This window comes from Protopterus annectens, chromosome 6.part0 (genome assembly GCF_019279795.1).
Source record: "Protopterus annectens isolate FY-2018-M chromosome 6.part0, PAN1.0, whole genome shotgun sequence".
In the NCBI taxonomy this organism is placed as follows: Eukaryota; Metazoa; Chordata; order Ceratodontiformes; family Protopteridae; genus Protopterus; species Protopterus annectens.
Window position 1 is genome coordinate 1,825,248,927 of NC_056737.1, and position 26,289 is coordinate 1,825,275,215.

At 41.8% G+C, this 26,289-nt stretch overlaps 1 protein-coding gene across 5 annotated transcripts in view; it reads left to right on the plus strand.

Annotated features, from left to right (window-relative positions):
• ORMDL1 (ORMDL sphingolipid biosynthesis regulator 1) overlaps window positions 1–26,289 on the plus strand; it is a 354,980-nt gene that overhangs the window by 66,923 nt on the left and 261,768 nt on the right. For all 5 annotated transcript variants that reach the window (XM_044075175.1, XM_044075173.1, XM_044075174.1 and 2 more), the window contains one exon: window positions 1,168–1,349. In XM_044075175.1, the coding sequence (XP_043931110.1) occupies window positions 1,176–1,349 (174 nt within the window). In that variant the 5' untranslated portion in view covers window positions 1,168–1,175. The remainder of the gene's footprint in view (window positions 1–1,167; window positions 1,350–26,289) is intronic.

A 26,289-nucleotide genomic window follows, 5' to 3' on the forward strand; every position in this document is an offset into this window, starting at 1 on the left:
ATGGACATGCTCCACCTCAAAAAATCCAAATCCACCAAAACCACTAGAGCAAGCAACTTAAACCTTAGCACGGATATAAATAGGACGTGCTGGAGGGATAGATTTATCACTCAGACTCCCTATGCTGTGGAATAAAATCCCGGTCCATGTGAGGCAGAGCACCTCGCTGACTCTGTTCAAGAGAAATCTAGACCTGTGGATGAGAGATCGTAGGTTTACCCCGGGAATCATCTCTGTGTCACTGCTGGACAGAGGCACAAAAAACTAATGGGCACAGTATTTTTTCATATAAGGGGTGGCGTAAGCCACAAAAATTTGGGCTAGGCTTATAAATGCCTTAGGGCAGATAGCCTAGTATAAACCTATGAACCTATGAACTTCAGCTGCCTTTTGGTCCAGAGTTTCCTTGGATGATATTTGCTGTCTGGCTCTCTGGACATTGTCACATACTTTCATTTCCCATTACAAGTTGGATATTCTATCCAGAAGCAGGGCATCCTTCGGCTCTGCCATGCTCTGGAATATCTTTCCATGCAGGCATCCTAGGTTTTTTGTAGCTGGGGTCTCTGTCCCACAGGTTGAAGAGCAAATGAAAACATTTTCAGATAAAGAAGTTAGTTTTTTGTGGGCGTTGTGGTTGACCAGCCAGAAGAGACGTAACTTTTACTTTGGCATGACTTGTTCTTCTCTGTGGTACTTTCTGGGTATGTTTGCCAAGGAGTAAGGCATTGTGTCAGGCTGGGATGCTATGGTTGGCAGCAAACTCTATCTGACGGGAGGAGGGAGGCAGGGGCATTATGGGTAGGGGAGGAGCGTGGAGCTCAGATTCGATGCAGGAGAATGCGGCCGGGTTGGATTCGTCCTGGATTCATCTCACAGGTTGAAGACAAATGAAAAGCAACAACTCTGATGGAAAGTTATGATGAGCACACAATTTTTTTTTTTTTTTTTTTTTTTTTTGGTGCATATGTAAAAAACACAAATTATCTTTGTACTTTTTGACATTAGTTGTCCTGTTCTGTAAATATGTATTGCATCATCTTGCCATCAAATGCTTTATTGTTCCATGTAATGCAGTTTTGTGTATAGCAGCTTTAAGATGTGCCTTTTACTGGTAAATTTTTAATTGGGTTATTCTATTTTTTCTTTTGTCTGTTTGTTTTACAGCACTCGTAATGAACGTAGGGGTTGCACACAGTGAGGTGAACCCTAATACCAGGGTAATGAACAGCCGAGGAATGTGGTTAGCATATGCTCTTGGGGTGGGAATGCTTCATGTTGTTCTTCTTAGCATTCCATTCTTCAGTGTTCCAGTTGTATGGACCTTAACAAATGTCATACACAATTTGGTATGTATTTTTGCTTTTGCAGAACAGTTTAAATAGAAAGCAGAGCAACGTTTTGTAAGCTTTACTTGACTTAGGCTTTAGAAGCTAAGGTGACTGGTTCTAGCCCATGGTCCACCATTTTGTTTGGGGTTCTCCTCTCTCCAGGTAAGATATGTAATGTAGTTGAGTCACTTGCTGAGGCTAGACTTAAGTTTTGATTATCCACATTTTAATTGCTGCCAGTGGAATGTACAACATACATGACCACATTTAGCACTTCTAGGCGTATGTTAACAAACCCAAGAAGCACAAGCCAAAAAACATACCTTGGATTAACGTATCATGGCACAGCTAAAATTTATTGTCCAAAGTTTAGAATTTCATGCTCAGTTTAGAACTTCATCAGGTGAACACTATCACCATTAGAAATTTGTGATGCCTCTGTGGGGCAGGACCCCATATAGAGGTGAGAACTTCAGAACTGCAAACACTCTTAAAAATTAACAGACTGTATAGAGACTATGCATACTGGGCCACCAAAATAGTATTACATTTGCATTAGATAATTTATAGAGAGAAGGCAGTGAGTTTAATAGTATACAGATGTAGTTAAGCACTTACTGTAATGTCGCATCTACTTTAAGAATTCACTATTAACCTTTAGGACTTTGCATACTCTGCTCCTTGGCTATTACTTTCCCAGGCTACATTTGTACATCACCTTTCCCATGCTACCCTATATCTCCGGCTTTCAAAAATATTTTACATTTCAAAAACTGGAAAGGAGCATTTCCAAATAAAGTGTAGGTTCTGTGAGGGAAGATAATTGAAAGGCACACCTCAGGGAGACTTTGCAGACTTTAAGAAAAGCTGAGGACAAATTCTGCCCAGTGAAAAAGTTGCATATGCCAATAAGATGAGCTTTAACTGACAAATATTTTGGCACAGTCTATTTTTACAACAGATACTCGAACTTTTGAAATGGGGTCTAAGACCTGAACAATGTTGTGTAGCCCAGATTGTCAAAACAATTTCTAGGTGATGAGCTTTTAAAACTATGACAGAATTTCCACTGCCATGCATGCCGTTGGTTGAAGTGGAAGAGCCAAGCTGATTTCGGACCTAGAAGGTGTGCACATTCCTTCCTGAAAGGGTGAGAAACCACAGTCCTCGTTAAACTAGCTGAGAAGGTGGTTCCTCACAAACATTCCATAACCGTGGGAACCACATTTGTGTGGGCAGTAGGGCTGCTAAAATGACTCTGTGAAACATGGACTGCTATATGAAACTCGTCAGAAGAAATGGGGTAGAATAAAATAACCTCTGATTCTAGTCTTGGACTGGATGCATCCTTGTCCTGCCCATTAGACAGATGGATGAGAAAAGTAAATTCCGGAACTTTTTGTTCATCTGAGATGCAGACTGGTCACACTGAATTCTTACCTTGTGGCGGAGGCCAAACTGAGTTGACCACACATGTGATATTACTAAACCGATACTGCTGCAGCTACTATTAGGGTTCAATTAGCAGCCATCTCTAATTTTCACACAGGGGACAGTGGTACCACCATAATGTCAAACAGACTTTGTAAGGCATTCCTCAAAGGTACTACTTTAATATGCCCTATGTACAGAAACCCTATTCTGCCTTGGACTTGAATTTTGTATTGTCGAAGCTTGTTTACCTACCTTTTGAACCTTCTGCTACATGTGATTTGAAATACTTAGCATGGAAGATGCTTCTTTTAATAACTATCTGAGAAGGAACCCTTCCTTTTTACCTAAGGTGGTTTTGGAAACTAACCTCAACCAGTCTATATTGAATTACTGGTGGTGTTTCCAGATTTTCAAAACAGAGTACACACTCCACCTTTTAGATATCCATGGACAGTTGCATTTCTATTTGCACTGGACATCACAATTCAGAAAGTCATACCGGCTCTTTCTCGTATTCAGACATATTAGAAAAGGCCATCCGGTTTCTAAGGTAACACTATCCAATTGGCTATCAATTTTATATACAATTCTAATCACAAGACTATTCCAACCGCCACCCCCCCCCTCCCGTTCTTCAACTTTTACTCCTCCTAGGTGTCATAGGAGTGCCTTTAGATCAAAGGGGCAAAGGCTTCTAGTCTAGAATATTTCTTGTAGCAAAGAAGGAGCTTACTTGGAGATAAGTTCCAGATCTTTCCTTTCCAAATCTGTGTGTAAGTGCCAAAATTCAAAATTCTGACCCTTCAAGCACAGTTACCTCTCAACCTTCCTTTGAGTGATGTGGTAACCTTGGGTCCAAAGGATGTTTGTCTCATTCTCATTGCCGTAAGCTTAAATTTCTTTTATCTGTGTCTGGTTCACATTACAAGTTCTCTGCATTACCCTTTGGATTGACAGCTCCAAGAGTGCTTACAAAATGTCTAACTCCAGTGATAGCTCATTACAGACTGCATGGGATTAACATATTTCCTTAGTCACATATCTTGATTAAATTTTGCAGTCTGTTCACAAAGGTCAAGAGGCTTTAACACAGGTTTTGTCTTTTTTACTAAGTAGAATAACAAATGTACACACATTCTCCTTAACTCCATCACACAGGATTGTATTTTTGGGCTGCCTTAGAGACTTCAGGAAAGCTGTTTTATACAAGACAAGGCATATTTTTATCTGGGAACATTTCTGAGCTGCTGCAGTCAGACTCAGGATTCTAGGGTTCATGCCTTCTATGATTCTCATGATTCCTCTCTCTACGTTACACATGAGGAAAATTCAGTGGTTTGCAAAGAACATGTGGACCCATTATCTTCCATTTTCTGGAATTTCAGATTCCTGTTTTGGGCTCTGTCAAAAAGGAACTGCACTTTTGAAGGTATCAAATGATTCTCCTGTGATCCCCAATTAACTGTAGATCCCTCAGAGTTTGCTTAGGGGTGCAGTTTCTTTGGGGGTAGAGATGGAAGACCTGTAGAATTCCTCAAAGAGCAAAGCAAATGCACTTGTCTCCCCTCTTCTAGAAAGGGCTGGGTTTATGGGTAACGTCAGAGAGTAGCTTGAACTCATACTAAAAAGGACATTTTGAAGTAAATAGTTTATTTGTGGATCATTTAACAGTCCTGATAAGGAAATTTTAGTGCAAGTGACACAGTCCTTGAGAGAAATCCTTGTCATTATAGGATTTTTACTCGTTCGCATTCTAACAAGGTTGTTCTCTACATTGAATTCGTACTGATAAAGACACTTGTATTTCAAAATGTCTTACAAATAAACGTCTTAAACTGTCTGTTTTACTTATCTTTTTACACCTTATTTCAGTGACTTAAAATGATAAATTTTAAACTTTGGTATATGGTCCAGGAAGGACTCACTCTTAGCTAAATCTGAACCATGCACTAGTTTTAGAAACCCTTTAATTAGTATTCTGATTTGTATTGTATGCAATGTGCATTTCTTTGTTCCCACCCTTCTCATAGCTTCATAACTAATTTTGAGTTATTCTAATTTAATGTTGTGTTTTTTTACTAATCCGATAATGTAAACACCTAAGACTTAAATATAATGCTATAATTATAATTACATTGGTACTGCTTGCTCTCATCCTGGTTACCCCCTTCCACCTCTCCACACTGTCACACTAGGTCATTACGCATAGGTTCATAGGGGTTTACTAGCTTAACGAGCACATGGGCCTTTTAAGCCTAGCCATGCATCCCATATCTCCGACAAGATGTTCATCGTGCATACAGCTGCAGTCATAACAGATGGGTTATCCTGCCGTCAAGCGGGTCCTCAGTTGGCCGAATTCCAAAGTCTAGGTCCGGCATAGGTTGTCATCGCTTCTTCCCTGACGTCAGTGCTGCAGGGGTATAAAAGAGGCAGCCGACGCCATTTTCTTCAGTCTTTCTTGCCGCGCGATGCCCGAAGCAGAAGCAGTTCGCAAGTGCCGGTCGGCCAGCTCCTGAGATTTACGAAAGTATTTCAGCCGAAGTCTTCTTGAAAGCCAAGTACCCCATTGGGGAAACTTTTCTTGCCTCAGACCGATGTCAGACAAAGTTAATAATTGCATTTCATGTGGGAAGCAAATACCGCATAAGGATTTCCCACTCTTTCTGTATACCTTGGTTAGGCAAAGACCACGACGTCTCGGCCTGCCGTTTTTGTGCTAGATGCAACAAGCGCACTATTAAGCGTCAGGCGGAGTTCGCCCTTCACTTTTTTGGCAAAAAATTTAATTATATTATGTCATCGGATAGTCAGACTCTAGTTTTGAGCAAAAAACGCAAAGATAAGGACCGACATATGAGGTCCGCACCACCTACTGAAACCACGCTAGGGCCGACTACCGGTTCTCCGGTACTCAGCAAGGCGCCTACGCAGCCCCGGAGTACCGATGACAATGCATTACCAGTGTCTTCAGTACCCGAGGTCACAGGCTCCTCTGCCCCCATTCCTATTACAGATTGGCGGGGAAACTCAGAATTTAGACAGGCCTGCCATTTCTCAAGGGTTCTTCAGGCCTTCCTCCTTCTCTATTAAAGCCTTTCACTAAATCTAAAACGGCCATGAAACCCAAAAAACAGGTTCCTCAGACACCCTCTCAAGGCACCATGCCTAAAAAACAGATGCTCAAAATGGCTGAGGACTTGATTACTCTTATCAGGGGTTCTCAACCCCCCCTCTGACAAAAGGCCCAGATTAGAGGAAGACTACCCTTCCTCAGATCAAGCTTCTATTACCTCGGAACTATCTGAGGATAAGGATTATGCCTATTCTCCATTCGAAGACTCTGATGCAGAGGAGTCTATTCCCTCAGTCCCCCCCCCCCCCCCGTGGACTTCTCTCTTGGGGAAACCCTGCATACATTGAGGGAACACTTTCACTAGGAAGGCAAAGATTACTCTGATTCCAAGAAAAGGCTCAGGGAATTTCTTCTGCTCCCCCAGCATAGGCCTCTGGCTATCCCTCCTGTTTTAGATATATTGGATGATGTGTACACAGAAGCCAGCCTTAATCCTGATTCTTTGCCTCCAGCTCCTGTCAAACCAGACAGGTATTACCGGGTTCCTGATTCTCACCAGTTCCTATATAAAAGCCATACTGCTGACCCAGAAACTATTTCACAGGGTCCCAAGGGAATTAAGGCCTCTACTGCTAAAAACCCATTACCTTCAGAGAGATTCCAGAGCTTTAGAAAGGTGGGGGAAAAAGGTGTACACCTCGGCCACTTTAACCATGAGGGCATTAAACTGTCAGTTCCATATGTTAAAGTATCAACAGTTTTTGATATCTCAGCTGAAAAGCAAGATGACACAACCAGAACAACCAGATTTAAGAGTTGCAGGATTTGTTGCATGGTGCAGAGCAAGTGGGTAAACATACCTTGCAGTGTGGTTTTGATGCTTTAGAGGCCTCATGTAGAGCTGCTGTTACGGGGTCAGTTATATGTAGGCATGCTGGGCTCAAAGAGCAAACCTTACCAGATCATGTCAAAGCTAAATTATTAGATGCATCTCTTCAAAAAGATGTATTGTTTGGTGTTAAAGCTGAGGAGGTGCTAAAGAAAATGGAGGAAAAAGCGAAATCAATGCAAACAGTGAAAGATTTCCTGCAGGTTCAGCCTCCACGTTTCAGCAGAAACTGGCCTTCAAAAAATTGGTCCTTTCCAGCCACGGACAGACCTCAAAGGGGCAGATACAGGCGTCCAAGAGGTAGAGGGCAACCCCAAGGATCTTTCAGAGCCAGACAGTGGCAAGCACCAACCCCAAGAGGTGGAGAAGATAGATCTGTCTTTTAGAAAACAGACACAATGACTTCCCCCTACACCTGCCAAGTAAAACTTTAATGGCAGCACCTTTGGGTGGAAAACTGACATTATTCTCAAAAAATTGGCATATTGTTACAAAGACAAATGGATTCTGGACATTATAGACAGAGGCTACAGGTTCCACTTTCACACCCTTCCAAAAATGAGAGGCATGCCAAACCTGCCACAAAATCAAAGGGCAGAGGCACAAAAACAAATTTCAGCTCTCATGGACATGAAAGCAATTCAAGAGGTACCTGCAAAAGAACAAGGTCAAGGGTTTTATTCCAGACTATTCCTGGTACCAAGGAAGGACAAAGATTGGAGACCTATCTTAGACCTATTAATCCTAAACACTTTTCTACAGGTGCCAAAATTCAAGATGCTCACATTACAGCAGCTTCTTCCCATGCTGGGCAAGGAGTCTTGGCTGGTAACATTGGACCTCAAGGAGGCATACCTGCATGTCCCTATCAGACAAGATTGCAGAAGATACCTCAGATTTCTTGCAGGTGCAACCCATTACCAATTCTCTGCATTGCCCTTTGGCTTATCTACTGCGCCCAGAGTGTTTACAAAATGCCTGGCATCAGTAATCGCCTTCTGCAGACTACAAGGGATACAAATCTACCCATATCTGGACGACTGCCTGATCCAAGCAGACAGCAAGGACATACTACTGCAGCACCTGGGATACACAGTCAACAAAAAGAAATCAAAACTAATACCCTCTCAACAAATAATTTTCCTGGGTGCCAGCTTGGATACAACCACCCAGATGGCCTACCTCACGCCAGACAAGCAAGGGCAACTGTCTCAATACTTCAGAAAAATGGCAACTTACACCAGACTAACTGCAAGGAAAGTCCTGCAGGCTCTGAGATTTATGGCATCTTGCATCCTACTAATCCCATGTGCAAAGCTGGATATGAGGAAACGTCAATGGTACCTAAAAAACTTATGGTCTCAACACAGCCACAGCTTGGAAGCAATTATACCACTCATTCCATGCCTTCAAAAGGAATTTATGTGGTGGGCTCAAGCTTGCCAAAGAAACACAGGTCTTCCTTACTGTGTACCTCAAGCAACTCAAATCATCACAACAGACACCTCAGACTACGCCTGGGGAGCACATATGACAGATCAGTACATTCAGGGAAAATGGACACGAAAAGAGAAGCACCTTCACATCAACCAAAAGGAAATGCTAGCCGTGCAAAAGGCTATTATGACCTTCAAAGACCTACTGCATCCAGGCCAGCTATTGATAAGATCAGACAACACCACAGTGATGTGGTACATAAACAAACGGGGGGGGAACTCATTCATACCCCATGTGCAGGCAAGCCATGAACCTATAGAACACAGCACTGGAATTGCAAATTCAACTACAGGCACAATTCCTGCCAGGGAAGGAAAACACACTGGCAGACAACCTAAGCAGAAATATGACCGATCCACACGAATGGAAGTTGCATCCTCAAGTTTTCACAAAGATAACTCAGGCATGGGGACAGCCAGGCATAGATCTCTTTGCTACCCACAGAAATTCCCAGTTGGAAACATTTTGTTCAAGGACCTATCATCCGCAGGCCTTGAAAGTGGACGCACTTTCCTTCAATTGGGCAACATTGACAGTCTATGCCTTCCTGCCTCTTCCTCTGCTGCCCAAAGTTCTATTAAAAGCCAGAGCAGAGAGGCCGAAAATGATTCTCATTGCTCCAGACTGGCCAAGACAACACTGGTATCCGCTCCTGAAGAGCCTGACACATTCCCCACCATGGATCCTACCTCTAGTCCCTCTGCTGTTGTCACAGCACAACTACAAAACTCTTCACAGCCATCTCAAAACCCTAAATCTAGCTGCATGGAGAATTCCTTGATTTCCCAACAGTATCTCCTCTCCAAGGAGGTGCAGGATGTCATCTTGGAGGCCAGAAGACCTTCTACTAGAAAGGCCTACTCCTCAAAATGGAAACTATTTTGTGCCTGGAATCAAAAGAAGGGACAGAATCCTTGGGTAATAAATATACCTCAAATTTTACAGTACCTAGCGGAGATGTTAAACAATGGACTTTCCTTCTCCTCCATCAAGATCCACGCTTCAGCCATTTCTGCTCAATACAATACAGATCCTCCTTTATTCTCTCATCCTCTCTTAAGGCAGTTCCTCAGAGGGGCAAAGAATATAAACCCCCAAGGAAACCACCAGTCCCTGCTTGGGACCTCAACATCGTATTGGAAAAGCTGACCCTTCCTCCCTTCGAGCCAGCTTCTTCATCAGAGTTACAGTACTTGTCATGGAAAACAGCCTTTGTTCTGGCCATCACCTCAGCTCGCAGGGTTTCTGAGCTACAGGCCCTCATGGCTGCGCAACCATTCATAATTTTCCATCAGGACAGAGTTTCCTTATGAACCAACACTATCTTTATGCCAAAGGTAGTATCCAGTGTAGCTTTGAATCAGACTATCCACTTACCTACCTTTTACCCTAATCCACAAAACAAAGGGGAAAGAGTACTACATTCTTTGGACATTCACAGACAACTTTCGTTATTATTTGGACAGGACAAAGCCATTCAGGAAATCTGAGCAACTCTTTGTGTCCTATGCTGCAGGTGCTCAAGGAAAGGCTATTTCCAAACAGACCATTTCAAAATGGATAGCCCACTGCATACGCTTTTGTTACTCATTTCATGGAAAATCTGTGCCTGCATGCATCAGATCCCACTCCACCAGAGCCACAGCTACCTCTGCAGCCTTCCTCAGGGGGGTCCCTACCAAGGATATTTTGGAAGCAGCCACCTGGAGTTCAGTGCACACTTTCTCCAAACACTATCCCCTCCCACCATACTCTAAATCTAGAGCGGGCTTTGCCACAGCAGTCCTGCAGGGCATCCTAGCCCCTCCTAGTTCCTATTAGTGCCTACCACCCTTACTTAGCTTTGGGATTCTACCCATCTGTTATGACTGCAGCTGTATGCACGATGAACATAGTACAGTTTTGTACCTACCATAAATGTAGATGTTCGAGTGTTCATACAGCTGCAGTCCAGGTTTCCCTCCCTCCATCCCCTCTTAGGACAGGCCTTACGACAAACACTTTTCATATAACCTTTTTTGGGGTGTTCTTTTATGGTGTATTTGCTTGCAACTGCTGTTTTTGATTTATCAACATTGCATTTTTGCATAACATTATGTTTGCCTTCCTTCTGGGGGCACCTGACATCTGGGGCAAGAAAAACTGAAGAAAATGGCGTTGGCTGCCTCTTTTATACCCCTGCCACACTGACGTCCGGGAAGAAGCGACGACAACCGACGCCGGACCTAGACTTTGGAATTCAGCTGACAGAGGACCCGCCCGACGGCAGGATAACCCATCTGTTATGACTGCAGCTGTATGAACACACTAACATCTACATTTATGGTAGGTACAAAACTGTACATTCTGCCACCCTTGGTAAGTGTAAGCAGATGCTTGGGAAATGAACCATTTACAGGTTGCCTGTGTTCGCTAGAGACATAGGTGCCAAACAAGGGATGAATTTCATGGTCTCCATCCATTTATCCAAGTTGTACTTGAATTGGGTTAGGGAGGAACTCTGCTTCACATGGATGGGGAGCCTGTTCCAGAGACTCCCTCTCTCCCTTTCTCATTTATGTCACAGGCAAGGTTTAAGTCTGTAGAATTAGTAATTCTGGTGCGGTTTGTTTTGTGGATGTGCAGGAGGTCCGTCAGAGTGGGGTCTGACAATGCCCTTTATGCCAGGCATACACCAACCTATGAACCTATCGGCCCTAGGGCCTATACAAGCCTAGCCGTGACAATTCCCTGGCTATTTCTTCTCACAATATTTACTTCCCTGGACCGCTGTCTAGCAGGGTGACTGACATGATCCCCAGGGTGAATTTCCTATCTCCCAATCTTCAAGGTTCCTTTTGAAGAGGGCCAAGGATGTGCTCTGCTTGACATGTATGGAGAGTCTCTGGGTCAAGAACCTATCCCTCCAGCATGTTTTGTTCGTTGTGATAAGGTTTAGATCCCTGGAGCGTGTGGCTCTGAGGGACTAGGATTTCTTTGTGGAGCATGTCCAACAGCTCAGGGTTTGACATGGCCTTGTATGTTAAGCAGAGATCACCTCTGAGTAGACTATATGCCAGAGTATAGTTGGAGTTTTTTTTAGACTGTCAGCATATGGCATCTGCTTTAGGTCTGTGATTCTTTTAGTGAGGTATTTCTGCGTCCTTTCCAACTGTTGCAGATATCTTGTGAGGTACATACCAAATGGGGCGTTACACTCTAATGGGTCTAATGAGGGATGAGTACAGTGGGACAATGACCTCCTTTTTTCTGGATGAAAAGCCCTTGGTAATGATGTGTACCACATAGGATTTCCTGACTGTTGCGGCAATATGGTTATCGAAGGTGAGACCACTGTCCACCTTTGTCCCTAAGTCTCATCACACTTTCGATGTTTAGTGTACTGCCACCTATGTGGTAATTCATGGGTACATGTTTTTTTTCCAAAGGGGATAACTGTACATTTCTTGGCATTAAGCTTAAGCCCATGGCTCTGGCACCAGGTATCTGTTTTCTGTAAGGCCATTTTGTAGAATATCCACATCATTTGGGGATTCAGTAATGGCCCCCAGTTTGCAGTCATCTGCGAACTTTGTCAGCCAGAGTCCCTTAGTGTTGGCATGTACTTCAGAGAAGAAGTAGATACCAAACAAGAGTGGTCCCAGGACTGAACCCTGAGGTACTCCATTTGTCACTTGTCTGGAGCTAGATTTGGAGTCTGCTACTTTTACAGTCTGGGTTCTGTCAGTAAGCCAGTTGGCAACCCATCGAGTGACATAGGGATCTATACCTAGCTTAATAAGTTTATCTATGATTCCAGAGTGGGGGATGGTGTCTAAGGCCTTGGCAAGGTCCATATAGGCTGTGTGGACCACCTTACCCTCGTCCACAGCTCTGGAGACTGATTCGAAGAAAGCAGTCAGGTTCAGGAGAGGAGATCGGCTCTTCACGAACCCAAACTGGGTGGGGTCCAGTGTTTGAAGGTTGCCAATGTCTTTGTTTATAAGTTCCATGATTAATGTGTTCCATGCCCTTGCAGATCAGGCTTGTCAAACTGATGGGACGGTAGATCCTGGGATCCAAGGTGGATCCCCTCCCTCGTGGAGTAGGATAACTGTAGCTGTGCGCCATTCGGGCACGAAGCCTGAGGTGAGGCTATGATTAAACATGACACTTGGGTGAGGTGCCAGTTCATTTTGTAGTTCATGTAGTACACAGTTTTGGATGTCATCTGGTCCCATGGATGCTGTATTCTTGGCTTTGGAGAGTGCAGTTTCTACCTGTGTGGCCATGATTACCGGACTTTGGCAATCTTTTGGTATTGAGATGGGCCATTTAGGGGGTGGGGGGTGAAGTTGGCATTAAATTGATCTGCCATGATATTGGCAATATCCTTGGGATCAGTATATTTAATGCCATTAGGTTGTAGCTCAGAACAGATCTGAGCATTGCCATTTAGATTCTTGACATAACTATAGAATGCCTTGTGGTTGTCTTTGGAATCTTTGGCAATTTTACTTTCATAACTAGCTTTTGAGGATTTTGAGTGATTTCTGCTTACTGAGGCTGGTGAAGGAGTTTTTTTTGCGTCCTGGGATTTTCCTCTTTTCTGCAACAGTTTCTTCCTTCTGTTTAGTTTGTTTATAGCAGGGGACCACCAGATTGGCTTCCTTTTTTTGGAGGCGAGCATCTTAGTTCTATTTGGGATGGCACGATTCATGCATGAGTGGATGTGCTCGTACAGTGCCTTAGTGTGGGATTCAGCAGTCTAACTTTGAGATCCCGTCTGCATGGGTGTCATGAAGTTTGTCACTTCTGACCTCAGTAGCATGAAGTTGGCTTAGGAGAAGTTTTTTATGGAGTTTTCCTTACTGGGGGTGGGATGTGGATGTCAAGGGTGATTTGCTTATGGTCAGACCTGACTAATATGGGGGTGACCACTGGTGTGGAACATCCATCTCCCATGTTGGTAATGACCAGGTATAGGAGATTGGAGCCCCTGGTGGGACAATGGATTCATTGATCCAGGGAGTTGGAATTTATGAATTCCAAGAACCGTTGAGAAAAGGTGTTTGGTACCAGAGTAGTTTTCCCAGTTAATGGCAGGGTAGTTGAAATCACCCAGTATTGGGGTGTTTGGTTGTATCTTAATATTTTCCAGTATGTTTAGAAAGGTGTAGTGAGAATCTTGAGGCATGGTGGGGGATCTGTAGCAAGCTACAGTTTGGATTGCAGTCTTACCTAGTGTTTAGTTGCACCTGGAGAATTTCAGATGCATTGTGTTTGCAGCTAGCCTGGAGGTGTGATAACCTTGGTAAATATGGGCACTCCTCCACCTTTAGCGTTTCTGTCTTGGTTTTGTGGCCAAAAAGTGTGGTAAGAGTTGTAGCCTGGTATTGCAGGGGTGCTCTCTGGAGCCTTGAACCAGGTCTCAATTACTGCACAGATATCTATGTTCTCCATTTTTAGGAGTGCCTCAAGAGTGCATTTTGAGGTTTAGACTTCTAAACTAGAAGTTTCTAGATCTCCCCTCGACAGCCTGTAGGAGTCAGCATACAGGGCTAGGGCCTTGAGGTAGTCTACATAGGACATTTTACTTGGGGCCCTGTATTCTTTTAATGAGGAACCTCTGACATTTCAGTTGTTGGGATATGCGTGGTTAGGTCCATACCAAAGGGGGCACTGTACTCCATGGTTGGTCTGATGAATGCTGAATACAGTGGAACAATGACTTCCTTGGAATTAGATGCCTTACCTTTTTGTTTATAAGTTGTGCAACATAGAATGATTTCATCACCACTGTTGAGAAGTGATGGTCAAAGGCTAGATTAATGGCTGTGTATGTCCCCAAGTCCTTGACTACTGGGTCAGCTCTAAGGGGTGTGTTGTCAATATGATAGTTGTCAGGGGTGGATAATTTCCCTAAGGAAAATATTAGGCATTTCTTGGTGTTTAGTTTTAGTGTATGGCTCCGACACCAGTCTGTCAGCCCTTCCAGGAGAACATTTGTGTCAGTGTGGGATTCAGAGATGGCTTCTATTTGCAATCCTCTGCAATTTAGTCTGCCAGAGACCATTGACATTGGCCTTGACTTAAGAGCAGTATATGCCAAAAACATGTGGTCCAAGGTCTGATCCCTGAGGGACTCCATTTGTGACTGGCCTCTTTGTAGAGATATACTCCCCAACTCTAACTTCCTGGGTCCTGTCTGTGAGCAAGTTGGCTACCCACGGGGTGGCATACAGGTTTGTACCTAACCTCTTGAGTTTGTCAACAATGCCGGAGTAGGATATTGTAAAATGCCTTGGCCAGGTGAAGGTAGGCAGTGTGAACCATTTTGACCTTATCCATTGATTTGGTGTCCTTCTCAAAAAGTTCACAAGGTTGAGTAGGCATGACCTGCCCTTGATGAAGCCAAACTGAGTTGGGTTCAGCATATGGAGGTTTGCCATGTCATTACTGAATACTGATCATTTCCATGATTCTTTCCATTGCTTTGTGTATATGACTGGTGAGACTTGTGGGCCTGTAGTTTCCAGGGTCTGGAGATTGTGCAGAGGGATGACTGTTGCTGTTCTCCATTCATGAAGCATGAATCCTGTTTGGAAGCTACAGTTAAGTAGCAATTCTAGAGGTCTGATAGGTCATGTTTCATGCTATTTAGAGGGCATCCTGGGATATTATCTGGGCCCATTGATGCAGTGTTCTTGGCCTTGGAGCATTAAGGACTTGTTCCATAGTGATAGCAGAGGGGGTTGTATTTGATGGTATTTCCTGAGGGAAGGTTGAAGATGAGAGAGGGGTAAAGTTGGAGCTGAATTTATCAGCCAGTAGGTTTTCTATATCTTCTGGTTCAGTATAGGTGTCTCCATTTGCAATGAGCTCTGCACACAAGTGTGTATTGCCTTTGAGATGGCAGACATAGTTAAAGTATGCTTTATGGTTGTCCTTGGCTGGGAGGCCAAATTTACTTCAAATTTGTCTTTGGTAGACATTTTGTCCTCTGAATTGTTTGCTTAGTTTGAGAGAGTTTTTATCCTGCTGGGTGCTACACCTAATTTTTGCTATGATTTTCTTCCTTCTGTTATACAGCCTATTGATTTTGTGATTCCACCAGGGTGGCTTGTTTTGTTTTTTGTTTATTCTGTACTTTTTCCAGGTAGGTACAGCTGCAGCTATTAAAATGCTTGTATAGGCATGCTGTGAACAGTTCTGTACAGGCAGCAGTGTTCAGGGTTTGAGGGCTTGAAATTTTGCCAGGTTATCCCTTAATAGCAAGAAGTTAGTCTTGGTTCCTGAATATTCCAGGTTTAGGTGGGGGTCCTTTTTTTTTTTTTTTCCAAAGGAGACCATTTTGTGATCTTAACTTACCGGGGAAGACCTTACACTAGGGATTGTGCAACACACTCCTGATAGATTTTTTTTTAGTGACCAGAATGTTGGATTGTGTGGTGGCTTGCCTTATGGGCTTAGAAGTAGAGGTTCCATGATATGTGGCCATTTGTTTTGATGCGGGTGTTTTTCAAAAAAAAAAAAAAGAAGTGCATTTGGGGCTGCTGAGGGTATTTGTGTATTTCGTCTAGGGAGTCTTCGGTGTTTTAGGAAGGTTGCATTTAAGTGCCCAAGCATATGTGGGTCTGTGCATCTGCTTTGAATTTTGTGTAATGGGTGCAGCGTATGTACTACTGTTAAAACTACTCCTAATGTCAAAGTTATGTGAGAGCTTTGCATCCAGTGACATTGTGTAAATGCATCTCTCACATACCATATCATTTTTTTTGAGAATTTAACTGGTCGTCCGTAAACATGAGGCAATGTCTACATTGTCTTAGGATGCCCATATCCACCAAGCTGATAACAGAAAAGTTCATATCTATGGCAGCAGACCCACTTTTCTTGATTTAGGCAGTTGGAGTGAGAATGTAAAGCAAAGCAGTGTCAGGCGTGTCCGGCTTGCATCTCTGGTGACAGTGCTTGTCACTGCAAACTAGTTGTCCTGTATGCAACTAGGTATTGGTGAAATTTTAGTCGTGCTTTTACAGGAAAAATGTCACTAAGTGTGTGTCTAAACAGGGCACTGCCAAACACTTGAAGAGAAGCTAATAAGTAGACCCTGAAAATTTAAGGATGAAGTATTTAGGCAGATATTTTGAACTTGGAAACAAATCAAGCAGTTCTTACTGAAAACCCAGAATTAGCTTGTCAAGAATGATAGGGAGAGGAGTCACATGAATGGCTATTGCCTGGCTACTACTAGTGCTGGTTTTGCCACAGCTTCACTCTGCTGGGATACAGTGCTCCTTTGCTTCTTCTCTCACCGAAAGCAAAGCATTAGCACCAATACCAAGATGAAAAGCAGGACACTGCCTGTTTGGTGATCCGCAGTCTTGTCCCAGATTATGCACGGGTCTGTAGGCTGCTTTGTAGCCTTTTCCTGATGGATGCCTTGAGTAGAAGCCAGACTAATCAGGAATGTCAAGCACAAGCACAGACGATCGCTGCCCAGCCAGGAACAGGAATCTATGCACTCTGCTCCTTAATTGTTTGTCTTTTCGGCTTTTCCCAGTTAGGGGTTGCCACAGTGGAACTCCGGTCCGCTAATGATTGGCAGTCTATTTTTATGGTGCCGAGTTGTCAGCCCGATGCCCAGCCTTCAGCGAAGGCACGCCCATTCACACTTGTCTTTCAGAGACCACTCGACCACGGGGAGGACATGCAGACTCCACACAGAAGGCACTCCAGCCTAGAATTGAACGGGAGAACCTCTTGCTGTGAGGCAACGCTACTGCTGTATCACCGCGGCTTTCCAAGCTGTTGCATATGAAGTAGTTATTAGGCTTTTCAGTGATCAGCAGTCTCCAGGAAATAAAGTCCCTGTGCGCCTTCTCTCACCAGGAGAAAACAGAAGCACTAATCTAAGACTACTACTGAGAGACAGAATATGAGTTCTTCAGTAATTGGTGGTCTTGCAATAGATATTGCAGATTTTAAAAGCAATATGAAAAAATGTAATAGCCTAGGCACTGCAGTGTGCATTAAGCAGTTAGATTTGAAAGAGGGGTAACAAACTTTAGCTAAGTGCAGAACCACTAATTTTAAAAGAGCAAGATTGAAAGATGCTGGGCACTTTCTATTCTGGTTCTATGGAACACAAACGGATGACCCATAAATTTACATAGGTGAAGGGGAGTGAATTAAAAAAAAATGATTATTATGTTGTACTTGCAACGGTCGGTGACTGGGGAGGGAGATATGTGATCAAATTAACATAATGGGGAGACGACTAGAAAGGCAATCTTGTTTTAACACAACAGCACCATGGGTAGGAGGTTGGGGAAAAATCTGTGACTGACGAGACACAGCTGTGGTCTCTTTCCTAGTTTTAATATGCAATTAAAAGCAAAATACAAAAGTAAACATGGTGTAAAGAAAGCAAATCACAGTATACAAAATAGAAGAAGGCAAAGTGATACAAGAAAGCAAACCACCCTTTCCTTCACAGCAGGTTGTGGCAGAGTCTGGGTGATCTTTTCCATTTGTGGTATTGGATCGTTCTTACATAATTCTATTGATTGGCTTACCCTAAACTTTTTTAGTTTTATTAATTTACCCTGCTTAATTTCACACCTCCATCCTCTCCTCCAAAACTTATCAACCCTTTTCACCACCCAAGGGTTTGACCTTTTCCCCCATAAACCCCTTGATAGTCGCATTAAGGCTAACCAGCCAGCCTTCTAATACACAGAAGCTACGGTCTGCCATTGTACAAGCCTTGGGTTAGTCTCCTTAACGGCATTGAATGTCAGCACCCCCCAACGCTCCTCACCCCTGGCAGCACTAGTGCATTTAACATCTATAAATACAAATAATTATTTTCAGTATACAATTATCAACATAAAATGTACTTCTTACTGCCTTTTTTATTTTATTTCCAACCCTTTAATCCTTAAAAGTGACTCTCAACCCGATAACTGCATATCTGTGTTCCCTAGACTATTAACAGATTTTATTGACAAAAACCCACAGGGACTGTTATTTTATTCTAAAGAGGTCTTAAAATCAGAAACGCTTCCAACCCATTATCCACTCATCTCCTAGAGACACTTCCAACCCATTATCCACTCATCTCCTAGAGAGAGTGGATCCCTATGTTTATGGGTTTCTAGAGCCAAAAATTCCATACAGACCCCCCCCCCCCATGAACATTTTACTGTTCTGTTCAATATCCCATCCATGTTAAATTCTTAAAGCTTTAGCATAATACTTGGAGACCATGGAAAAACATCCTTTATTAAGATACTCTTGCATGCTAATCTGCCAACATTTTAAAAGGAAGGAAACCGTAACCTTCCCACAAGCCACTGGGGCTTCCACTACTATTGAAATAAGCACACAATAAATCCTCCCAGGTGTGGACATTCAATACAGCTTTAAGGGAGAGTCTCCTCCCTGCCCAGCCCTTTTTGGAAACTCTGTGTTTCGGAGCCTGCCTTTTTTTTTCCCTGTCCAGTTAAGGACAGAAACACTCGCATGGAACATAACAAATATTCATTGTAATTTTTAGGCAGATTTCGTGAAGCAGTACAGCAAAAGCACTGTTTTTTAACCACTCAAGATGATATTTTGATTTAAAATATTGAGCTGTATAACTTTCAGCATATTAATGGAATGAATTGCATTGTTATATGGATACTGTATTATACTCTTCTAATCAGGGGTTTCTGAATAGCCTATAGAATTGTAAAGGGCACTTTTTTTGGTGCCCTTTTATGTAACCTAAAACACACAAGTAACTACACACGTCGTCGGAGGGCAGAAAAATATTGTAATTGGGTCCTGTTTGGATTGTCTCAACCAATAGACAAAACCAAAGGTGGACAGCTCCCCATATGACTGTAATAAATACTGTACTTTTTACTCTTACCTATTCAGGGTGTAAGGAATAGCGCTCATCTGCCTTTTTTAATTTGAATAAAAATCCTGAAATAACCAAGGCTTCCAGAATGTCTTGCACCTAGGGTTAAGGACTAATAAACGTCCTCAATTGGATGACAAAAAATGTCCGTTTAAAGACAATAGTTATTACAGAAATTTAATACAAAAACTTTTCCTGTTTACTGAAGCATCCGTATGAGGACGACTGCATCAAAAGAGGAAAAAACGACTTAAATCTTGCCCAAATGTCCTTGTAAGGATAGTAACACTTGTTTTAAGGCATTTATTTGTAAGAGATTTTGAAATGCAAGTGCTTTTATCAGGATGAATGCTAACTAGCAAGAATCTTAGATTGACAGCAGGGATTTTTCTCATGAAGATTTTCACTATTACTAAAATGTCCTTTATTAGAACGACATGATCCACAAAGAAACAATTAACTGCAAAACGTCCTTGTAAGTATGAGTTGCAGCTCGCTCCTCTGAATTTAGCCACAATCCCAGCTTTCTTTCCAGGAGAGTGGAGGCGAGTGTTTGCCTAGCTTTAATCCCTTATTACGGACCCGGACCAATGAGCATTTCATGACCCAGAATGGCTGTTTCAGAACTCGCCAAGGATCCTTCTGGTTTTCCTCTGTTTTGATCAAAAAGAGTAAAGCGCATGACTATCAATACTATGCTGGCTGTGATCCATGCTTTAAAATCTAATTTTTGGGTACTTGGACCTTTTTAGGTAATTACAGACAACACCATTGTTGTAAAGCAAGGGGGGTAGAAGGCCGTACACCGTACAGGCAGGCTGTGATGGTTTGGGAGGTAGCTCTACAGTATTCTTGACACTCAAAAGCAACTTGCATTCCATCAGAGCAGAATATAGTGGCAGACAAGCTGAACATAACTAAGCTAGACTGCCTCAAGTGGAAACTAAACAAGGGTGTCTTCCAGTAGTTGAACCTTTTGTGGGGAATACCTCACATAAATCTGTTTGCCTCCTTTCAAAACAGACAAGTGAACAAATTTTGCTCCAGGACTCCTTGCAAACAAACTTGGAAAACTTGCATTTTCATTCCCATTGGTTGGGAGTGTTACTTGATGCACATCTACCCTTTCCACTAGTACACAGGGTGATAGTGGAGGATTCAGGAGTGTCCAAAACTCACTCTGGTGAGACTCTGTTGGCCTAGGCTACTAGAAGTCTTGCAGCAAGTGGAATAGTTTTTCTCGTTGGTGTCTAGCTAGTAACCAGGGTCCCATCAGGTACTGTGTACTACTGATTCTGAAATGTTTACTTTCTTTGGTGTGTCTTACTCTTCTATCAAGGTACATTTGTTAGCAGATTTCAGCATGTTTGCCTATGGATCCTCCCTTTTTTTCTGATTTTGGTAAAGTAGTTTAAGGAAATTTACTTGTTAGCCTTCTAGAAAGCAAATGGCCCCTTCCTAGGACCTTCACTTTGTTCTAGAAAAGTTTTAATTGTACTATGTACCTTTGTACTTTTTATTGCTCTGACCTCTACAAGAAGGGTATCTAAATCACAAGCTCTCATGGTGGGTGAACCCTGTCTGGAATTCCATAGAGAGAGGGTCTAGTAATGAACAAATTTCTCTCTTATGCCAAAAGTTTTACTTTGAATTACGTCATCAGTTTTCCAGTGCTCTGTCCAGTACCCGAGGGAAAGGATTCTACAGATGCTGGATGTGCATGGCCAGCATGGGTACTGTCTTGACAGACCCAAGTCCTTTAGAAAAGCTAATCAGCTCTTTTTCTTTGGGCTAAAGAAGGGACAGCCCATGAAAAAAAAAACAGACTAATATGAGGTGGTTGCTATTGCTATGATAAATCAGTTCCAGGCAATATATAAGCACATTCTAGTAGAGAGTTAATCTACAAAGGCATATTGGAAAGGGGTGGACTCTTAGGCATTCTAGGGGCAGCAGCTTGGGCCTCTGCATGTACTTTTACAACTCATTTCAAACTGGATTCCTTTTCTAAGTCCAGGACTGACTTTCTTAGGTTCGTTCTCCAGGGGCTTCTTAATCCTTATCCTGCCTTTACCCAGGTTGGATAGACTTGGGGAAATTTTCCCACGTAACCAAAAAGCTACTGCAGCAGTGAAAATGAACACAGTACAGTCTAAGTTGCACTTGGCATAACAGCAGATGTTCAAATTCCTCAGTGTTGCAGTTGGTACCCCACCCACCTTCCCACTACTTTTGTATATTGTTGGTATTTAGGGATATTGTTTTACTGTTGCATGTGTAGAGTTTCATGTTGTTGGCTGTTTGCTCTTTCTTGCCAGAAAGTCCTGAAGTCCCTGGTTTTTACCCAATGGACTGACCGGTCAGTAGTCTGAGTGAAGTTCAGAAGGCTACTGCAGCAGTGAGGAATGCAAACATTTACTGTTATGGTAAGTGCAGCATTTACAACTGTACTCTCACAGCCACTACTAGCATTGCCAGTTATTTTCTAAACAGTTGTTAATACAGACAGATGCTTGTTGTCTGCAGTTATAGATGAGGATAAACATCAGTTGTCAGCAGTTACAGATGAGGATAAACATCCAGTATGTTAAATCACTATTGCTAGGAAGCTTAGTGCTTTCCCATCCCTGTAAGGGCCATTATTTCCATATAATTTATAATTCTGGAGGGCATTATTGCACTTGGAAAATGCCCCTGCATTTAGGTTTCATGAGATCGCTTCGTATTCGGTACCATTTTGCTACAACAAGGGCTAAACCATGTATCTGAATGGTTTATGAAACTGGCTTAAGTTAAACACATAGACGTGTAGTTTGGGCACATTTAGTAAACAAATTACACTAGCCATTCACTTTAGACTAATGTACTTTTAGATATCTCTCTGCCTTTGTAGACCGTTTCCTATCCTTTGATCGCAACATGGCAACTGTAGTCAGGAAATCCATCTACATAGCCTGATAACTTTTGACTTGGATGAGATACATTAGTTTAGTCATTCCTCTGAACTCTGTGCTAATCAGACCAGTTGTAGAATTAAATGCTTTTTAGTATGCATCTATCTAAACACATCAAATAGTTAGGACATAGTGGTTCCTAACTAAGGAAAAAGATAGTCAAACTAGGGGCCCTCTGCCATCAAGGCAGGCTCTGAAGTTCTGGCGTTATTCAACACTAACCCCCCCAACAAGTCTAACAATTTTCCACTTTGAGTAATACCATCTGTTCCTTTAAGGCATAATTTAATGAATGGCATGGTTTGAGTAAATACCCATAACTTCTTCCTGGGCCTGACTTGCTTTGTCATTCTGAGGTGAGTGGGTAGTGGCAAGATGATCATGGCCCATCAGCTGATTTTTCTTTGTAATCTCTGTGAAGATATAGGTTTGATATTAATTTGCTGTGTTTGCATGCATGTGCGCATACACACATCTTTTGATAAGAAAGTCCTTTTTTAGCTTTGTGGTTTAGTCCTTTTTTATTTTAAAGAAAATCATGTGACATACTAGTTACTGTAACTTGATGATAATTTATTGATTTGCCATTTTTTTTTATTTAATTTACTAGGTAAATCCTGTAGCCCTAAGTATGTTTTTAGTGTTGACCTGGGGACACTGATCAGGTGACTTGCCTAGACTCGCCTAGTAGGTAAATGGAGGTTGAGAATTTCAGACCCTGAGAATAAAGTGTGAAGCTAATTAGCAGCTCATAAATTAACTATCTGTGCTAAATGGACACACTGTGGGTTTTTTACATATCTCTTTTTCTAGTACCAGTGTTTTAAGTATCTTGTAGTTGTACTTGAATTATTTTATTTTATTTGCTTCTTTTTTGTTATATGCGGTTTTCTTTTCACTTCAGAGTATACCAAAAAAGTACAACGTGTTTTTTTTCCCCTCTCTCTCTTAAATTTATTGTAATCAACAGCTACAAGCATTTGCTCTCTAGCATGACAGCAAATAAGAATATGACATTGACAACTCATGAGGCGGCATGAATGTCAATGTAACAATGCCTTGCAGAGTGTACAGTTTCAGTTAGCACTGTCTTGAAAAAACTTAAGAGCAATAAGATAGGTGGCAACTCCAAGAAATGAAGGGCACAATTTTTGTTTGCAATGATAACACTGCATCTTTTTCGTACATTTGTTTGGCTGATAATCTGCTTGTTAACTAGGTTTATGTAGTTTTTGTGTTTTAATATTCATTTGTACTTGCTTTGCAGCATGTTCTTTTTTTGTGTACTGTCCCTCTTACATTAGGCACTATTCTAAATATGCATATTTCACTTCTGAACTGCTTAGTTTACTGTTTGTAATGTTTATGCTTTCATTTACACCAGGTGTGGGTTTTGTTGATCCTTTTTTGGGTGGCTTTTACTGTTCCTGATGAGGTTTATTTCTGTTTCATTTCGTGTCATTTTTTTAACTAAAGGTTTACTTTTTTTTAACCAAAGATTTAGTGACTTATTTGAGTTTGGTGCTTTTCTGCTGGATGAAAATATAATGTTGATAGGATAAGGACAACCATCAGTATTCATAGAGGAAGGTATGTTTTGGATATTTAGTAGTAAGCTGTTGAGGTATAGGGCATAGTTAGTCTCTTAGCTTGTAAAAAGACTGTAATGTTAATTATTTACATTTGTCAACTGGGTATATTCAGCTTGGAAACCCATTTTCAGTGGAGCCGAAAGGAAAGGAAAATCCCGGCTTAAAGCATTCCTTCACATACAAGTAGTGACATGTTCACCAGAGGAGACAAATGTAAGCAATGCAACAGGATACAGTGAATAACTGTGTTAGGATGCAGTATGGTGCATGATGTAGAGACAATTCAGTAGTGACAATACTGGATTAAAAAACAAAATTGTTTCATGTAGTTCATAGGTAAGTACTAGGCAGTCAGCTTGCAGACCATTTCAAACCTAGCCAAAAATCCTATTCAAAAGTTATCTGTAGCCGTAAAGAGGGCAAGGCAAGATCGGAAGAGAATTTGAGTCTGCTCATCCAATTGTCTCGGTTCACCTTGAAGGTGCCAAGGGTGCTACTCTGCTTGACATGTAGTGGAAGTTAGTTTCAGAGGTGAGGGATAAGTTGCGATAGGAGTCTCTATCACACCATTGTGTCTCATCTGTTGATGAAGATTAGTTCCTTTAGCCAACTATTTGTACCATTAGTTATGGAAAGGGATCTTAAGTTATACAGGGTTGGATTTTTCATGGTACAAAAGGCTAGACATGGATCTCCACAGAGGAGTTTGTAAGAGACTGTATAGAGAAAGGGCTGCCAGTGTCTCCTGAGAAGATCAGTAGTCTCAAAAAAAAAAAAAATCTTACTTTTAGTTATGAATCTGTGAGGTCTCTCAAGTTGTGTGATACGTTTAGATAAGTACATGCTAAAAGGTGCATTATATTCAATAATGGGTCTAAGATATGAGTAAAGAAGAGATGCCTTTGGAAATTAATTGGGCCAGATAAGTCTTTCTGAAGTACTGTGAAACATGATCAAGAGTACCCAGATCCCTTATAGCAATGTCTGATTGTGGAATAGCGACTGAGAAGAGGAGTGAATGGAGAATTTTTTGTATTTTATTGAATGGATTGTGTAGGGTAGAACATTGATAGTTGATCTGAAATCCTAGTCAGTTCACCAAACTTAACTGTCTCTTCAACCCACCCCAAAAATTCTAAAAAGCCAACCATTAACATACATACTGCAGTCACAACAAAGTGCACTATCAGAATTGGTTTTCTGAAAAGTTTTCCTTGTTGCTTTGGAAATCAATCGGTCCTCTACTCCTACACCATTATGACCTTTCAGATAGCCTCTCCCTCAACAGCTTGTGCTGTTTGCCCCCCTTCCCAGCTATGGCTCTGCACAAAGTAACACAGATTAATTTGGGTAATGCAAGTAGAACCTGTGTTGGGTAATTTTTAGAACTCTGCAACCAACAAAAAATAGATTTGTTACAGATTATAGTGTGTCCAGGGGGAAGCTGTTAAAACAAAATGGGACAAGGAATGAATGAGAGGAAGGGAAAAGAAGATGGCTAAAGAAATTTAGTAAAAGCCTACAGGTAGCTGTAATGTTGTGAGTTGTTGACAGAGATGGAGATGTGTGTACTCCTAACGAGCATTTGCTTGGGTGATTTAGGTAAGATTTCACCTCCTTTCAAGATGTTGGATAAGTGGTAATTACTTTGAGTTGAGGTCGAAGAGATTCCCAGAGTTTTGGGCCTAGAGTAGGGAAACTGTTTAGTACATTAAAGTTTGGAAGGTGGCGTTTCAAGCAGTAGCCCAGTGTGAGCTGAAACTGTACGACTGTCTGGATGGAGCTTGCAGCTAACGGAATTTGCATGCAGGAGTTTAAATAATAGAGGCCAGTAAGAGGTCTGCCTCTCTGAAGTAAATATTTTTTTTTTTTTTTTATTGTTGAGCAGTGGTGGTCTTGTCCAGGGGTGTGAGTGATAAATATCCAAATTTTATGTGAATGAATGTGAATATAATTTTTTTTTTAAGGCAGCAGCAGTAAATGGTAGCCCATAGTCAAGCTGTGACAAAATGATGCATTTTCCTGTGGCTGATCTTTGAGCATAGGGTAGCAAGTGGGATACATGTCTAACCCAGAAGTAGGAGGTAATTTGTTTTTGTTCTAGTTTTGTTTAGGTAGATTTGGAAGGTGAGAGATGAGTCTAGCCACATTCTTGGGCATTTGGAGGAAGAGACCTTTTCAAAGTGTGTATTGTTTCTAGATTTAATATGCAAAGGGTTGGTGAGTTTGAGTCTGGGCACATAGGCAATGTAAGTATGTAAACAGTTACTTGTATTTGTTTACCTAGCTGAACTTTCCTGGTAAAGTACCCCTCTACAGTGGAGGCCCGGAGAGATATTCTCCACAAAAATAAAACATATTTAAGGTATTACATGTACATTGTACATGTTACACTTTTTTTTACTGTGAATATACATTTGCTTCAGTAAATACCAAACTAATAATGTGCTGTAAGAAAAAAAATCCTGGCAGTAGTATACCAAATAAACTGAATTAATTATGGTAGAATACAGTCATGCAAAGAAACCATTAAACTAGACATAAGCAGTACAGTTTTGTAGGATAAACCGCCAGAAAGGCGTGAGCAATGACATAGCCAACTATTTTTGCAGTATGAGGGAA